The sequence below is a fragment of the Bos mutus genome, chromosome 27 (genome assembly GCF_027580195.1).
Source record: "Bos mutus isolate GX-2022 chromosome 27, NWIPB_WYAK_1.1, whole genome shotgun sequence".
Taxonomy (NCBI): Eukaryota; Metazoa; Chordata; class Mammalia; order Artiodactyla; family Bovidae; genus Bos; species Bos mutus.
Genome location: NC_091643.1, coordinates 38,568,690 through 38,586,149, shown reverse-complemented (window position 1 = coordinate 38,586,149; position 17,460 = coordinate 38,568,690). Strand labels below are relative to the sequence as shown.

The 17,460-nt window shown below is 48.6% G+C and overlaps 1 protein-coding gene and 1 non-coding gene across 6 annotated transcripts in view; both read left to right on the top strand.

Moving 5' to 3' along the window:
- MCPH1 (microcephalin 1) overlaps positions 1-15,672 on the top strand; it is a 232,036-nt gene extending 216,364 nt beyond the window's left edge. For 4 of the 5 annotated variants that reach the window (XM_070364262.1, XM_005886929.2, XM_070364264.1 and 1 more), the window contains 2 exons: positions 4,343-4,580; positions 15,333-15,672. In XM_070364262.1, the coding sequence (XP_070220363.1) occupies positions 4,343-4,580; positions 15,333-15,385 (291 nt within the window). In that variant the 3' untranslated portion in view covers positions 15,386-15,672. Of the gene's footprint in view, positions 1-2,938; positions 3,076-4,342; positions 4,581-15,332 lie in introns of those variants that run through there. The other variant, XM_070364263.1, reaches the window with a different exon arrangement.
- TRNAC-GCA (transfer RNA cysteine (anticodon GCA)) lies at positions 524-595 on the top strand. The gene has a single exon. It is a non-coding gene; the product is annotated as a tRNA-Cys (tRNA).
- Positions 15,673-17,460: the final 1,788 nt, after the last annotated feature.

The following is a 17,460-nucleotide window of genomic DNA, read 5'->3' as shown; positions in this document are numbered from 1 at the left end:
CTCTGCTTTTGGACCCTTTTAAGCTATTTCCCTCCACTTCTCTGTCTCTGTCTCAGAGGCCTGAAGCTGGGCCAAAGCTGTCTTAAGCCTCAGATGGTCAACTCCTCCACACCTGATGTTCCTAGCCTCTTTGGAGTAGGTGAAGGCTCGGTCCACGGCATGGGACAGCCGTGGTGGTGGACTCCAGGCCTGAGCTGCTAGCAAGGGTCAGCTGGGGGTCTCAGCACCACTGGATGTGGAGGACACGCTGGGGACTGACCCTGGGTGGCAGAGACCTTTGACCTCACAGAGAGTGCGTGCTCAGTCCCTTCAGGCGTGCCTGACTCTCTGTGACCCTGAGGACTGTGGCCTGCCAGGCCCCTCTGGCCGTGAAGCTCCCCGGGCAGGAATTCTTCCCAGTCCAGAGATGGAGCCCGCGTCTCCTCCACTGAGTCACCTGGGAAGTCCCCCACCCCCCGCCCGCCCACCACAGACAGGTTGTCTGTCATTATCATTTGAGAGAGTTTCTGCCTAAAGGTGGGCTTCCCTGGTGGCTCAGTTAGTAGAGAGTCTGCCTGCAATGCAGAAGACCCAGGTTCGATTCCTGGGTTGGGAGGATCCCATGGAGAGGGAAATGGGAGCCCGCTCCAGTGTCCTTGCCTGGGGAGTGCCATGGATGGAGGAGCCTGGAGGGCTCGCAGGAGTTGGACACGACTGAGCGGCTACACCACCACCACCACTGCCTAAAGATGGTTTAACTTAGTTATATTAGCTCTTTTGCTATTGTTAATCTTTGATAATCCATATAATAACTGTTACAATCTGTAATCATTTTGTGAGTCTCACGCTCTCTTTTGATGTCCTTGAGTGTCTGAATCAGAATGATTGGTTCTCAAGTCTTACTGTCAAGGATCCCAGAAAAGAGAAGCAATCCAAATTGCTCTTTGAAATGTTTTTCCTTTACAGTGTTTACTCACGTCTTCTGGTGTTAGGTTCTGAAACCTAGCTACAAAAAATATAAGGAAGTACTCCAGTGTGGCTGTAAATGCAAAAATCACTTGTTAGATGTTGGTGCAAAAGAGAAACTGGAAGTTCAAGTTGATACTCTGTATTTACTTGGTATGTTAATGTTATCTGATCAGTCATAAAATCCTAGGAAAGGGGAGGAATATGCATCAGTTACATTTGGAAATCTTAATATAGCTGCATCCAGCGTTCTCAGCAGATGGTAGTAGTTTTCCATGTCAGCCTGCCCCTTGCAGCATAATTTATGGAGTTGAAATATGGAAGAATGGTGGTTGGGATGGGGACTCAATTAGAAGACAGACCAGTCTCTGGCTCTTGTCTTTTCCAAGCTCTGCCTCAGATTTATGCTATTTTGTAAAGTGGATGTACTAACTCGTTTGGTAGATATTTTTTCATACCTCTGCCACTGAGGTTCTGACACATTTATGGAAGTAGTTTGTGCTTTAAAAATGTAAAGAACAGTAAAGTTTATGAATGAAAGGCCTGCCTTCCACCACCAGTCCTATCCCAAAGTCATTACAATTGGTCCTATCCCTGCCAGACTGCTTGCTTTACATAGGAACCCAGTTCCAATTAACCAAGTGTATTAATACTATTGGTGGATACTCAAAAGGTATTGAAAGTTATATACTGTTACTGTGCTATGATCATTTTTTAAAAATTGGAATATAATTACTTTACAGTTTTGTGTTAGTTTCTGCTGTACAATGGAACGAATCAGCTACAGGTAGACATATTTCCCCTGGCTCTTGGACCTCCCTCCCACCCTGCCCCTATCCCACCCTCTAGGTCATCACAGAGCACCAGTCAGAAGACGCTTGTTTTCCAGAGAATGTATAATACCCTCATCATATGGAAGCAACATATGTGTCCACAGACAAGTGGCTAAAGATGTGGGATATGTATACACACAATGGAATATTACTCAGTCATGAGAAATAAAATCTTGCCATTTGCAACATCATGGATAGATCTAAGGGGTATTATGCTAAGTGAAATAAGTCATACAGAGAAAGAGAAATAGCATGTGGTATCACTTATGTAGAAACTAAGACAACAAATGAACAAACAAATCAAAACAGTAACAGAAGCATAGATATGGAAACCAGCTTGTGGCTGCTGGAGGGGAAGCTGTGGTGGGAGGGGAATGGATGAGGTGAGCTGGGGCGTGGGGGGGTGCAGAGGTACAAGCTTCCAGCTGCAAAATAAGTGAATCATGAGCATGAAATGTACAGTGTGGGGAAAATGGTCAAAAACTATGTACTCTGTCTTTGTATGATAACAGATGATGATAATGAGGCCTGTCATGGTGATCATTTTGTGATATAAGAAAATATCAAATCACTATGCGTACCTTGATCTAATATAACATCAATTTTACTTCCAATTAAAATTCAGAATACCTCTTAAAAATTTTTTTGCGGGGGGAGGCATTAAACTGAGGATATGGAGAGAAACAAAAGTTAGGAGGTTTCCCCCCGACATTAAAAGGACAGAGGAGGACAGGGCCTGGTTTGGTCAGGCTACCGACTTAGAGGCCCTCGTTGCCCAGGTCCACGCCATTCCGTCTTCCCACTTGGTGGTTCTCAGCCTCGGGAATCCGGGGTGTCCTGTGTCGACAGGCCAAAGTCGCTCTTATAGGGAGTGAGGAAAAACCGCCCCCAGAAGACCTGCCCCCAGGCCCCACTGGCCAGACTCCAGCCCAGCTTCATGCAGGCCTTTGTAAGGAGGGTCCCAACAGTTGGCTCGGGCCAAGCCTGAGTCTCCCCCCCGCCCCCGGCGGGGAAGGGGCGCCCACCTTGAACAGCTGGCCCTGCAGAGGTCAGCACTCAGAAAATGACTGCGCCTCCCTGCTCAGGAGGAAAGGACAGAGTGGGTTTGAGCAACAGAAAGCTGGGAAGGGTGCCCTGACTTTGTTCCTTTGCTGTGTCAGGCCTCACCTCCTACAGCAAGCTTTGACGACATGTGACTGCATCCAACTTGAGGGAGGTTCTGGATCCCCAGCTGCAGGGCTGCGTGGCCCCGTGACTTACTGCGTTTATGGGTCTTCGGCTTTCTCCTGCAGCTCAGCTCACAGTTAACCAAAGCAGATCTCTTCCGCGTCAGTATCTTCATGTGCAAAATTAAAGGAGCGCCCCACTTGCTCCCAGGGATGTTGGGAGTAACTGACAGCATGAACGAAGGTACCACACTGGCAGAATTGTCATTTGCCCTGTTAGTTCCTGAGTCGAAGGGAAGATATAAAACATGATGCTTTATATCAGCGCTTATGGCAAAATTCAAGGTTGGCGTAAGAAAAGAAAGTGACTCTACGGCCAGATTTAAGTTGATCACATTCATTTCACTGATGGTGGAGCCTTTTTCTCTTTTGCGGCGGGTGGGGGGTGTAGGATCTTTTCCTGAAAACGAGAGCAGCATGCAAACCGAGTGCAGGAACAGCTCTTCCTGGGGTTTTGCCGGAGCGGCAGCCTGAGGAGGGCATCTTCTGCCGCCCTCCCGCCTGGGGTCACGCTGGCCCCACGCTGGCCACCCCCCGTCCTCTGGGCGCTGGGTGCCCCCTCCTCTGAGGCGCGCCACCCTCTCCTCCCACAGACCTCCCGTCAAAACCCGCAGTTGCCCTGAGCCACAGACCTGTCCTCAGAGAAATTCACGGGTTAAAGTCTGGAACCCTGACCACCTCCCCAGGGCTATCTGTGCATTGAGGGGTCTTTCTTTAATCGGTACTTAGCACCGTGTGTGTCAGAACAGAGGGGCCTCCCCGCTGCCTCCAGGCCAGCCGCCAACCCTGACCCATCAGGGCAGGCCGCACGGCCCGCTCTGAACCCTGCGGGGTCTCCACACTGGTCCCCACCCACCAGGACGCGGCCCTCAGGCCCCCCCGGCCCGCGGGCACAGGGCCAGGACTCCCTTTGTGTTCTCCTGCTGACGGACGGGGGTGAATGGAGTGGCTCAGCGCTGACGCTGCCCACTGTGGGCGCCCTGAGCCGGGCAGAGGGTGCAGTCCCACTCAGTGGGCACTCCAGGCGAGCCTCCTGCCTCCACGGCCCTCCCGTCACTCAGGAGGCTGTCCGCCTGGCTCAACCGAACAGTTGATTGCTTTCCAATAATTTGGTCTAGAATCTGTAATAAATCAAAGGCCTAAACTTTTTTTTTTTTTTTTTGCTTGTAAATTTGCTGCCCCAGAAAATGTCATCTGCTCGTAAATGTTGTCATCACCCCTGGATCCTCAGAACCCGTCGAGGACAGACAACCCAACCTCAGCCTTTCCTATTTCAGTCAGCTTGTTCTCAACAATGAAAAGGTCTAGAGTAATCCCTGCCCCTGTCTCTCCCCACAGCTCTGCCGCCAGGAACGCCTGTCTTCCGCTGGGCAGTACCGTGGAACCCTGTTTGCCGACCAGCCCACCATGTTCATCTCCCCGGCCAGCAACCCCCCCAGAGCCAAGCTGGGGGAGCTGGTCGTGCTGTGCGGGGGTCGGGTCACACAGGTCCCTCGCCAGGCCAGCATCTTCATCGGACCCTCCCCAGGAAGGAAGAAGGAGACGGTCAAGTACCTGTCGGAAACGTGGATCCTAGGTGAGCATCCACACTCGGGTTCCTGGAGGGAGGGGGAGGCATCATATGAAGTCAGAGCTGCGGGGAGGCCCTTCAGAGCCTCTGTCCTGCGGTCCTGGGGGCGACGGTTGGGGAGCATCAGGCCTGCTGCACTTCTCACGTCATCTGCGTTAAGAGGCCTGTAGTTAAAGAAAACAGCTGTGTGATTACCAGCTGTCACAAGGTCACCTGTCTGTCCAGGTGAGCCCACGCGGACAAAGGAAGTCCTCTTAGACTTGTGCCACCTGCCCTCCCAGCTTGCGCGCAAGGCCCAGCCGGCCGCCCTGCTCCCGGCAGCTCCGCCGGACGCCCGCTGCCCCTGCTGGCCACCCTGCTCCCTGCAGCTCCGCCAGATGCCCGCTGCCCCTGCCGGCCGCCCTGCTCCTGGCAGCTCCGCCGGATGCCCGCTGCCCCTGCCGGCCGCCCTGCTCCCTGCAGCTCCGCCGGAGGCTGCTGCCTCTACCGGCCGCCCTGCTCCCTGCAGCTCCGCCAGATGCCCACTGCCCCTACCAGCCGCCCTGCTCCCTGCAGCTCCACCGGACGCCCACTGCCCCTGCCAGCCACCCCGCCCCCTGCAGCTCAGCCAGAGGCTGCTGCCCCTGCCACCGCCCCACTCCGCGTACTCACCTGTCCTCGTGCTCACAGTGCTGTGTTTTACAGCAAAGCGACCTTCGGCTTTTATTTCCAGAAGCAGGTGGGGCGTGAGTGTGATGCATGTGTCGGCGTCAGTGTTGCCGTGTTGGGCAAAGGTCCCCCGGGGATTCTGCAGGGGGAGGGGGGATCCCGGGTGAGGCTGGAGGCCGACCCTGGTTGGGGGAGCGCCGTCTGTCCCTGGCTCTGGGGGTGCCGGGAGGAGGGGGCGCAGGGCGGCAGAGCCGGCAGCGTGTGATGCGGTGGAGCCAAGCGGGGGGAACAGGGGATGGGGTCAGGTCCACTGGGGTTCAGCTCCACGTCTTCCTCCACTGCATGTGGACGGCCGCGTGTCGGCCCAACTGCCGTAACTGGACCGCAGGCCCGGGGCTGAGAGGGCAGGAAGATGTCCTTGGTCCTGGAGCTGGACGTCTGATCAGCGTCCGCGAGGCTGGTTTCTCGCCCCTGCTTGTGGGGGGCCGTCTTTACCCTGTGTCTTCACTTCGCTCTCCCTCGTGTTCCCATGTCGTCTTCTTCTGAGGACACCAGTAACTGGATCAGGGCCCATTCTCATGACCTCATTTTAATTTAGTGATCTCTTCAAAGGCCCTTTTTCAAAACACAGTCCCATTCAGAGGTCCTGGAGGTTCGGGCTTCGACCTGTGGGCTTTGTGGAGGTTCAACCCCTGACACTGGATTACCCATTTCAGCACTTTTGGCCAAGCTGCTCATGTGGCTTCTTAGATGTCTCCCTCTCCCTCTCCGCCTAAGTGTCTTTCTCAGCTGTCCTCCTGTTCACTTTCCTTGTCTCTAAACCCCAAACTCCTGGCTTCTCTCACCCCATCCTAGATGTTACCATTCAACACCAGGATTGCCTTGGGGCCACAGACCAGCACCCGCTGTCGGTCAGCTCAGCGGCAGCATTAGATCAGACCACACCCCCGTCGGTCGGCTCAGCGGTGGCATGAGATCAGAAATAAAGGGCGCAGTAAATGTAACATGTGTAAATCTTCTCAAAACCACCCCCCCACCCACCCACCAGTCCGTGGAAAAATCGTCTTCCGTGAAACTGGTCCCTGGTGCCAAACAGGCCGGGGACTGCTGGTTTAATAAGTTGGCAGAGACTGTGTTTGTTCCGGTGGTACTCGTTTATAATAACCGTGTTTATGAATATCTTGTAAATGACCAGTGTCCTCCTTTGATATATAATCTTTCACTTTCTGGTGCACAGTCATTTGTCATTTGCCTGGAAACTAACTTCAAAACACCTACGGTCGTAGCTACAGTCCAGAAGCCAACAGAGGCTGTTTACTCTTTTCCACATGCCAAAAATACAACCTTCAAAACATCCTATGTTCTCAAACAGAGGTTTTGGTTTTGTTTTGTTTTGTTTTGAAGAAAACTGCATATATCAAAATGATACCAACTGGAGACCAGAACTGTACTTTGAAAAGAGTCTCCTTCAGCTAACGGGACTGTGCACATGGTTGATATCAACTCCCATCGACAGCTCATCTTTCCAAAGCCTGCGGTCATGCAGGGGCCCAGAGGCTGGTCTGCACTCTTACTGTTTCCAGGTTGGGGAGCTCGGCCGGCCCCTCCGCGCTGGTGCATTTCTGTGCACACTTTGTGCACATGTTGGCTGCCTGCCTGGCTCCCCCAAGGGTCTGGCCACGTGGCCCCCCCTGCTGGTGGGTCTTCAGGAGGCAGACGCCTACCTGCTTGAAGCCCGGACTGTCATGTCCACGGGCCCTTTGGCATTCTTTGAGTCTCAGAGCTGAAGCTGCGGGTCCGCCTTTCTGTTTCTTTCCTCTCCCGTAACTCATGTCCTGTTTCTGATTTGTCACTGCTCACACCATCTGCGTGTGCCCTTGGCAACATCCGGGTATTGTGTGTCCTGGAATCCTTGGCTCTCCGCGTGCTGAAATCCTCACCCATAACATCAGTCCCCTGCCAGCGCGCACTGGGTCCTCTGGCTGTCTCCGCAGCCTCGTCGTATGAGTGTTACATACTTGAAAAATATGTGTTCTGTTAGTGTGTATGCATCTCCCTCTGGAGCTCCGGCTTTGTGCAGGTGAAGATTTCATTTTTATGTCTCTCCACATGTGCACAGACCTACAGAACACACAGTCTAGATCATCACCTTTTCTGTGTGTGTTAGTCGCTCAGTTGTGTCCAACCCTTTGTGAACCTGTGAACTGTACCCACCGGACTCCTCTGTCCATGGGATTCCCCAGGCAAGAATACCTGAGTGGGTTGTCATTTCCTCCTCCAGGGCATCTTCCTGACCCAGAGATCAAACCCGGGTCTCCTGCCTTAAAGGCTGATTCTTTATTTTCTGACCAGGTAACAAGTCACCTGGTTCTTTCTGGACCTAGTTTAGTTACTTCTGTTCCTGACAGAGTAAACAGGATGATCAGAGGAGACAACACAGGAGTGCAGACTCCCTGCCTCTGCAGGAGGCAGTGTCCAGGGCCGTGGGGCCCAAGACTCAACGACACGTAGGAAAGTCATTCCTGCTCCTTCGGCAGAGAAGCGTCTTCTCTTTTGAAGACTGTTCTCTTTCCCATGAGCTTTCACCATAAACACTTCCAGAGAATACTTTATTCTCAAAATGTTGTGAAATTAAAATTAAAACCATGTTAAAGCACAACTTAAATGTCATTTTGTGATAAATTTTGAAAAGCAGGACTCAAATTTTATCAACTAAATTTGTTACAACTAGAATATCAGATGCTGTGTGAGCTAGAATCCCTGAGACTTAATTATTTTATTCAAACTGCTTTTGAAATCTTGAAAGCAGCTTTTCAGATTTGTAATTTGCCTTCTAAACCAAAGAGTCTAAGCTTTTTTTAAGTACCTTACATTTATTCCTATATTCTATGGGGTCTTTGTTTTTGCAGGCCTAATAGAGTCAAAGGCTTTCCTAGTGACTCAGATGGTAAAGAATCCGCCTGCCAATGCAGGAGACACAGGTTTGATCCCCAGGTCGGCAAGATCCTCTGGAGAAGGAAATGGCAACCCACTCCAGGGAACTCTTACCTGGGAAATCCCATGGACAGAGGAGCCTGGCGGGCTACAGTCCATGGGGTCACAAGGTATCAGACAAGACGGAACAACTAAACAGCACCGAGCAATAGTCACACAGGCTGGACAAGTAGGAGGAAGGGGGGGCCATTGGCATCACCCTCTCAGTGGAGGGAAAGTGGACACTTTCACTGTGACCTCTGATGTCCGAGCACTATGAGCCGTCAGATAGGCCTTTTATCCCTTCATTGTATCTTAGAAACAATGAACCAATGTTTTCTAGTGTTTTCTTAAAATTAAAAAAAAAAACAAACCTGTCATACCATCCTTCCGCTGCCTGGTGTTGCTGGCCTGTGACAGCGTGAACTTGAGCCATCTCCACCTCGGGCTCCACACGTGAAACCTAAGCCGTGATCAGTCACTTGCTCTGAGCGGAAGCTCATCAGCCGAGCCGCCTTCTGCCGAGGCCACTGGACCAGTCCCGACTGTTCCCGAGCCGTTCCCCAGGGCCCGCTTTGCCTGCAACAGCAGCACACTTGGGCCAAATTCTTGATGAATCATTCAACCAGAGGGGGAGTGGGGATTTCTGAGAGAGAGCACACTTGTGGAGCTTGAATACATATGGAAATAAACAGGAAAACAAAACTCAGATTCCCGGCACCAGGAGGCAGAAAGTTACCTTCACCTGATCTTGGTGCGACTGGTTACATTCTGAAGCACTTCCCGGGAGTTGGGCTCCCCGCACCCCCACAGAGCACCGTTCCCATCTTACGGGTCAAGGAACAACAGATCTGGGGTCACCGCTGGCGTGGGGGCTGGCAGGGGGTACAGGGCATCGAGGGTCAGTGGCCTGAGCTGTGACTGTTTTTCCCTCCTTTTATCCCCACCGGTCTTATCAGGTTGAGCTTGGCCTTTCTCATAATACATTTCCAGTCTCAGGCGCCCTTTCCAGTCTGGGCTACGTTCAAGTGATAAAACATACATTTTATGCTGTTGTGGGAACATAATGTAATAGTCTCAACAGCCTTGCCAAAAAAAAAAAGGTCTCGCCTCGGCATGATTTCCTTATAACTTATAAAACAGCATTTGAGTGTCTCCCCATGTCAGTGCTTTCAGGAAAAAGGTCCCTGATAGTGTGCGGGCTTCGTATGTGCTGGCAGGCTCCCCGCCCCCTGGAGGAGCGAGCAGAGAGCAGCCCAGAGCTGCACGCTCTGCACGGGGCGTTTGTTACAGCCCTGGACTGACGGTTTGCTGATCACGTCGAATCCATCAGGGGTCCTCAGAGCATCTCAGGCCACGTCTCCACTATACAGATAAACAACCAGACATAGACAAACAACAGAATATTATTCGGCCCTAAAAGGGAAGGCTGTTCTGAAACCTGCAACAACACAAATGGACCTTGAAGACACTGTGTTCAGGTGAAATAAGCCAGTCACAAAAAGACAGAGGCCACGTAATTCAGTTTCATGAGTTACCTAAGGATGAGCAAATTCATAGGGACAGAGACACAGAGTTTAATTCAGTCTGGAAGGAGCAGGGAAAGGAATGGGGAGTTGCTGTTTAATGAACACACAGATTATGTTTGGGATTGTAGGAGACTTCTGGGCACGAGCACTGGTCGTGCTGGCACAGTATTGTGAATGTACTTATTGCCTCTGAACTGTATGCTTAGAACAGTTTAAATGGCAACTTGCAGCTTATGTCTGTCTCACCACAAAAAAAATCATTACCACCTCCCCCTAGATAGTTTTAACAAAAGTTTTACCAAACATCTCAAATTACTGTAGGACAAAAAGAAAAGAGAAGCTATTTCATCTCATTTTACACGACTAGCCCAAACTCATTTATGAAGATGGATGTAAAAATCCAAAATAAAATATTGGCAAATTAAATTTAGCAGTATGTTAAGAAACATATAATCAGGTAAGGTTTAACTGAAGAATGTAGAAACAAATATCATTAAATCATTTCTTCTAGCCCATTGATTGTTCTCAGCAGATGTTGAAAGCATTAGAGAAAATCCAATACCACTCATGATTAAAAACAATAACAACAACAATTAGGAATAAGGGAACTTTCCTAAATGACGAAGAGTATAAAAAACTTACAGCATATTTGCCCATGATACAATATATACATAGAAAAATTGAAGAGAGTCATGAAATGGTTATAATCAATTCAGCAAGATTCTTAAGATACACTTACTAAAATCATTAGCATTTCCATGCCCAGGAATAAATATAAAATGTATAGAAAAAATAGTGTGCTGTGGTATCTTTTCACTCACATATCTTAGGTGGAAAGGAAAAGTTGGCATGCTAGGAATAAACTAGCCAGTCTTAGCTAAGACAGCACAAATTCGTAGTGTACCATTGGTTAAGTATCAGATAAGTGAACGTCTCTACCCCAATATCAGAGCAGAAAAAAAGATTGAGACCTGCTAGGTTAGACTGTCTCCTTCAGATGCTCTGCACGGCATCAGGTCATTCATTCACCCAGTTTGTTGTTTTTTGAGCATCTTCCCTGTGCCAAGCATGTTCTTGGCACTCCTGGAATAGCAGGTGAAAAGGCAGATACAGCCCTTGCTCTTTGGGGGCTTACACTCTAAAGACGACAGAGAACATTTTCTAAAATCCTGGTGGTGATAAATACTATGAAGAAAACAGGTTGGAATGTGCAGAGAGATAGTGAGCTGGGCTTCTCGCCGAGGCCGGATGGGCTTGTGTGGCGCTAAGGGAACAGTTAGGGTCAAGGTGAGAGGTGGGCAGAGGCCGTGGATCCAGGGGATGACGGGGAGGAGGCGGCGGAGCCTGAGCCCGCAGGCTACATGGACAGTGGTCAGCTGTGTGGTGTTCTAAGAATGAGCAGAAGTCACCAGAGGATTTTAAGAAAGGGAAATGGGCTCTGAGACATATTTTTAAAGAGAAGCCAGAGAGTGACCTTAGCTCTTACAGAGATTGAGGTGATTGGTGGTGGTTAGGACCAGGGAAATAGTGATGGAGGTGATGTGAAGCTGTCAGATGTTAAATAAGCGCTGAGTCCAACACCTACGCCCTCTGGCAGGTTGGACGCTGTGCCATGTGAGGGCAGAGAAGAGGGGACGGTGAGTCCTAGACTTGGATTCCGAGCACCCGGGAGAACAGTGAGGGCCTGGAACTCGGGATCCATGGAGAAGCAGAGAAGGGCCTGGCTTGTTCAGAAGAGGAAACAGCGTGTTGTGGGGGAGAGATGCTTGGTGTGGGTCCACAGGGAAACACAGGCTGGACTCAGCATCAGAAAGGACTTGGCGACCTTCTGCACCCATCGGGGACCCTCACTCCACACAGCAGAGAGAAGAAACTGTCGCATGAAAGTGTTAGTCGGTCAGTTGTGTCGAGCTCTGGGACCCCATGGACTGTAGCCCACCAGGCTCCTCTCTCCATGGAATTCTCCAGGCAAGAACACTGCAATGGGTTGCCATTCCCTTCTCCAGGGGATTTTTCCCAACCCAGGAATCAAACCCACGTCTCCTGTATTGCAGGCAGACTCCTTACCATCTGAACCACCAGGAAAGCCCTGCAGAGTCACAAGCTGACCCCTTATGTACAGATACCCGGCTGCACAGACACTGCTGTTTCCCAGCCCTAAAATTCGTGGCTCGTTTTGTCGAGATAAAGCTCCCACGAGGGCCCTGAGGGTCCCCGAACTCTATACACAGGACCACATCTGGCTGTTGGCAACCAGAGTCTTAGTTCAAATAAAGTGACTTATCCACCCCACCCTTAAAAAAAGAAAAAGCGTTAGCGGCATGTTGATTCGACATCCCAACCACACGACCACACAGAAGCCCGGCCAGTGAACTTGAACGTGTACACATAACATGTGCCAAGACCTGTGAGATAGCTCTGCTGAAAACAAACAAACAAAACCTGGGTTTCTTTCTTTCCAATTGCAATTTCATGGGAGCCGCTGGTGTACAATCTGTCTCCCTCTCAGCTGGCGGGGACTGGCACTGCGCTAACATCTGTCTTGTGGTCACGTTTTATGGGGTGTTTGACGATCGTACATCTGACATGACATTGGAATTTGGGGACGTGGCCGTCTTCAGATGCCAAATGAACTTGGACAGAAATCCCTCTCCCCGGGTATGTTTACAGTTGGGAATGTGGAGCTGGGAGGCGCCCCCTGGATGCGGCTGGCCTGGCGCTCGGCCGCTCCTCAAGTACTGCCCCCTGCCCCAACCGCGCACGCCACCACACACCCCTCATCCCTGCTCGGGGGTCCAGGGGCAAACCCCTCGGGCAGCACCATCCCAGAGGGCGGAGGGGTTAGCCACAGACTTCCTTGTGGCTTCCGTTTTATCTGAATTTAAAGCTGGATCCTTCTCCAGCCAATATTCTTTTGCCCACCACAATAGATGGACGGATATGTAGAGTGACACTTGATTTCATGGTCAAGGAAGTCAGACAGCAGAGAAATACATAAAATCCCTGAACCCAACTACCCTTCCCGAAAGCAGCTACACTGCAGACAAAGCTGTCTCCTTCAGGTTTAACATATATTTACATAGAAATAAATGTATATAAACATACGCACTGAGGGTTTGTTCTCCATAAACGGAGAATCACACATTGATGAGCTTTTATCCAACTCTGGGTCTAGAAGATCCTTCCATTTTCATTCAATTGCTTCATTCTTTTTAACCGTCAGAGGTGCTGTGATTAATTTATACACTCCTTACGATTTGATATTTGGGGTTATTTCTGGTATTGTAAACTGTATGTGTTTATTCTAGTTGGAGTGATTCAAATTCAATTTTAAGAGACCATCTTAAGCTCTAATTAGTCTAGCCCAATCCCAGACAGGAGTATTTTTGTAAAATAGATTTATATGGGGATTTACTGAAACCTGGGGTGTGTGTCCTTTAAATTTTGATGCACACAGCTTCACTGGGTAGCACTCTAACAGTACTTTGATATTCCTGTTTCCCACACCCTCATCAGTTCCAGACTTTAACCATGTTTTCACTATCTGGTGACCTCGTTACTTACGGTGTATGCTAATACTGAGTTCCTCGTGAGCACCAAGCGGGGACTCGCAGCTCCTGAACTGCTGTTCTTGTCCCCTGCCTGCTTTTACATCGGGCTGTTTCTCTTTTCCACATTGCTTTACACTGATTGTTTAATATAAACATAAAATCCTCTCAACTTGTCTATCTTTATTTATATGGTGTTTTCTGTGGGTTTTACTTTTTAATTATTCTGGATGGAATAAAATACCTCTATTCCTCCACAGCACCTAAACTGAGGTTTCACTTAGAGAGCTTCCCTACCCTGAGCTTTACCCTAGTCTCCTGTCTCTGTTAGTGCTCTTATAGTCTTTAATGTTTAGAGCATTAATCCATCTGTATTTATTGTGGGATATAAGGAATCATCTCATCTCTTTAATAGCTTATCATTCTCCACTGATTTTTTTTTTTTTTTTTTTGCATGCGGGATCTTAGTTCCCCGAGCAGGGAAGCATGGAGTCCTAACCACTGGACTGTCAGGGAATTCCCTCCATTGGTTTATAATGCCACCTTGAACCATCTCTTAAACTCCTACATATGCATAGGTCAGTTTCTAGATTTTGTTCTTATCCACTGATCTATTTATCTGTTCTGTGTTAATTATATACTGGATTTTTAGATTAGGTAGGAAAAAGCATCATCCTATTTGCAGTCTTCTCTGGCTTTCAAAAATGACATCCTGTCAGAAATCAATGTAAAAAATGGAATCAATGGGATTTTTACAACCTGGAAGAATATATGGCTGGATTAGTGTATAACCAAGTCTAGGGAAGCCTTTCTACCTGTGATTCAAAGTCCTGATGCAATAAAAGATGGGTATAATTTGAATATATAAGTAAAAACTTCTATAAGAAAAGTTAAAACTCAAGTTACAAACTGAGAGAAAGTATATGCAATACGTATCATGATTAAAGGGCTTACATTAAAATATGTCATAATAATCCCTAACTGTATTGTGTAGAGAATTAAGTGGTGTGCATGGTATCAGTGATAATTGTTACAGTTCCACCATATGTATTAATTACATTTATATAATGTGTATGATCTATATAACAAATATTAATGATCCTCCCTTCTGCAATTCAGTTCCCAGCTCAGACCACCTGTGAGGAGGTGCATTCATCTTGGAGGGCTCTGATTAAATTCTGGGGCACTGCCTTGAGCTACAACTAAGATGAGCTGTTTTTTTCTTCCATTTTGTTTTGTTTTGTTTTTCTTTTAGTCATAAAATAAGCCCATTTTTTTTTGCCTGTATCTCAAAACCGTCACAGCTTTCCATGTTCTATTGTTCATCATCCTGACTTCTTAAAGTCCTTCAGACAGTTGTTCACCCACTGGATAATGTTGCCGTCAATAAGTTAACTCTGTCAGTCCATGCTGACCACCCACTGCATGCCCCTCTCATCCCAACAGCAGCAGAAGGGTCGGGGGCAGTCAGCTCTCCAGTGTTGAGAGCACAGGGCTCCTGGAGCCGGCTGCAGGCCCACCTGTGCGGCCCCTCTCCTGCACCTGGGCTGGTCCCAGGCCAGGGCGCTTCCTGTGGTTCTCAAAAAACAGTTACGCTCTGCCCTGTACCAGCGAGTACTTGCCATAGCAGGATGAGAATTTGAGTCTCCCATGTCATGGACTGTCCACTGGACCGTTCCCCATGAAGGGCATGTCCAAGTGTGCTGCGTCTAAGACGTGGATTCCAAGCATTTGAAATGTTGCTGGTGCAGCTGAGGAGCTCAACTCTTGATTTCACTTTATGTTATTCTGCTTCACTTTAATTAGGCACGTGTGCCATTATGGACACAGATGTGTGGACCATGAAACCCAGGACACTGAAGATTTTAAATACGTTTAGTGTATCTATGATAAGGTTGGAAGAGGAAATGGCCACCCAGTCCACTATTCTTGCCTGGAGAAGACCATGGACAGAGGTCGCAGAGAGTCGGCCAGAACTGAGCAACTAACACTACTATGATAAGATTTTAGTCTTACCATATGCAGGCCATTATCAGTGCTAACTGCTTCTCTCCCTCTAGATTCGATCAGTCAGCACAAGGTCTGTGCCTCTGAGAACCACCTGCTGCCGTGATGAAGACACCTTCCAGCCCACAGCAGCTGCGAACAGCCCACCACTCGTCCTCGGCCACAGAAAGGATGCCTTCGTACGTCATCACGTTTGTGCGTGTGTGTGGTGTATGAAGACGCACCTTCACGTGGCTTTCTGACGTCTGACTGTGTGTCTCAGAGAAGTACTGACCCTCCTCTGTTGGGCCTTTTCTATATAAACCCAGTCTGTGTGTCCCAGAGACGATCATAATTAAGTCCCAGAATTTGTCATTGAAGCACTGTACTGTTAAATAAAGGGTGGAAATTAAATTGTGTTTATTAATGAGAACAAAGAGTCTGCTGGGTATGAAGGATGCTGGTCCGTTATCACAGTTACACCTTAGGTCCCTGAGATTCCTTTCAAAGCAATTAATGAAGACAGATGTCAGGAGCTGTAATTAATGATTATTAGCCCCATGGAAGTAGCCCTGGCTTCCGCGAGCTTAGTTTCTGGCGAGGAGAGCACCACCTGCCACAGACCAGGGTCCCCACTGGCCTCCAGGATGCCCACCATCCCCTGGAGGAGATGGGGATTCGGGATGAATCCTACACACGCGGCCGCTCAGCTTCTCTCAGAGAAAAACGCTCAACCCAGCGAGGCTGCAGGTGCTGCTGTGATGCCCTCATGATTCTGTTCCCTCATGTTACTCATCTCAGCTGTGATTTCTACCTCAAATAAATATCGTGTGCATGCATGCTAAGTCGCTCTGAGTGACCCTATGGACTGTAGACCCCTCGGGCTCCTCTGTCCATGGGGATTCTCCAGGCAAGAGTACTGGAGTGGGCTGCCATTCCCTTCTCCAGGAGAATCTTCCCGGCTCAGGGATTGAACCCATGTCTCTTATGTCTCCTGCATTGGCAAGCAGGTTCTTCACCACTACCGCAACCTAGAAAGCCCCAAATATCAAGTCTCAGCAAATACAAGGGATCTACGTCTAGAATAAACCTTAGAGAAGGCAACAACAATGCACATGGAAATAAGGAAGCGTTTTCTCTTGGTGTAAACATAGCATATGCCCCAAGCCCCTCTTAACACTGCTGCCCAGCAACCTTGACCTCAGCACTGCTTGGCAAGCCTGGGTCCTTCCTCGCACCACATACACCCTGTTTCATGATGTCATCCACTACATCCTGGGCTTGGCTACTTTGGGGCTCAGGTGTCAGTACTTTGGCAGAGCTCCCCTGACACCAGCAGTTCCTGGCAACAGACCAAAAATGTGCCGACTCCCGATGGGGACAAGCCACGGAGAACTTCATCCCCCAGCCGTGGGGCCACAGAGGACCACCCAGACAACGTGTCCACCCAGGCCTGCATCCTAACAGCAGAGTCCTGGTCCCTGATGCTGCCTGCCAGCAGCCACTTAGGATTCTCTTTCTAAACGCTGTCCCTTAGAAGGTCACTTGTCTGTGCCAGGATTTCCACTAAGCATTTTGTATGTGGTATCTTGTTTAATCCTCCCAGCAATCCTAAAAGTTAGTTACTACAAGTTTGCACCCCTTACCCAAACACAGAGGACTAAAAGTGTCTCCGAATTCTGAATTTTTTTTAATTTTGAAAGGTATGTGGCTCTCACCACTTCTATTCAATATTATATCAGAGATTCTACTGAGAGAAGGAGGCCAGAAAAGGGATTAAAGTCATGCAGACTGGAAATGAAGTAAAACTATCTCAGATAACATATACTACACGTAAAAAACAATAAGGAATTAAAAAAAAAAGATAATTCAAAAATGGAATTAAGAATACAACTCCATTTGCAACATCATCTAAAGTAAATAGGAATAAATTATACTGAAACCTACAAAAACATTTCTGGGAGAAATTAAAGACCCAAGTAATTGGAGAAATATACCAAGATGGATTAGAAGACTATTCATAAGAGAGCTAATTTTCCTCAAAATTGATTAATATAATATAATCATCAAAATGCCAGTTGTTGGTTTTTTGGTTTTTTTTTTTTTTACAGAATTTGAAAAGCTAATGCTAAAATGTATATGAAAATGCAAAGAAGGAAGTAATTTCTTAGAAAAAGACCAAAGTTAGGGGATTTACACTAC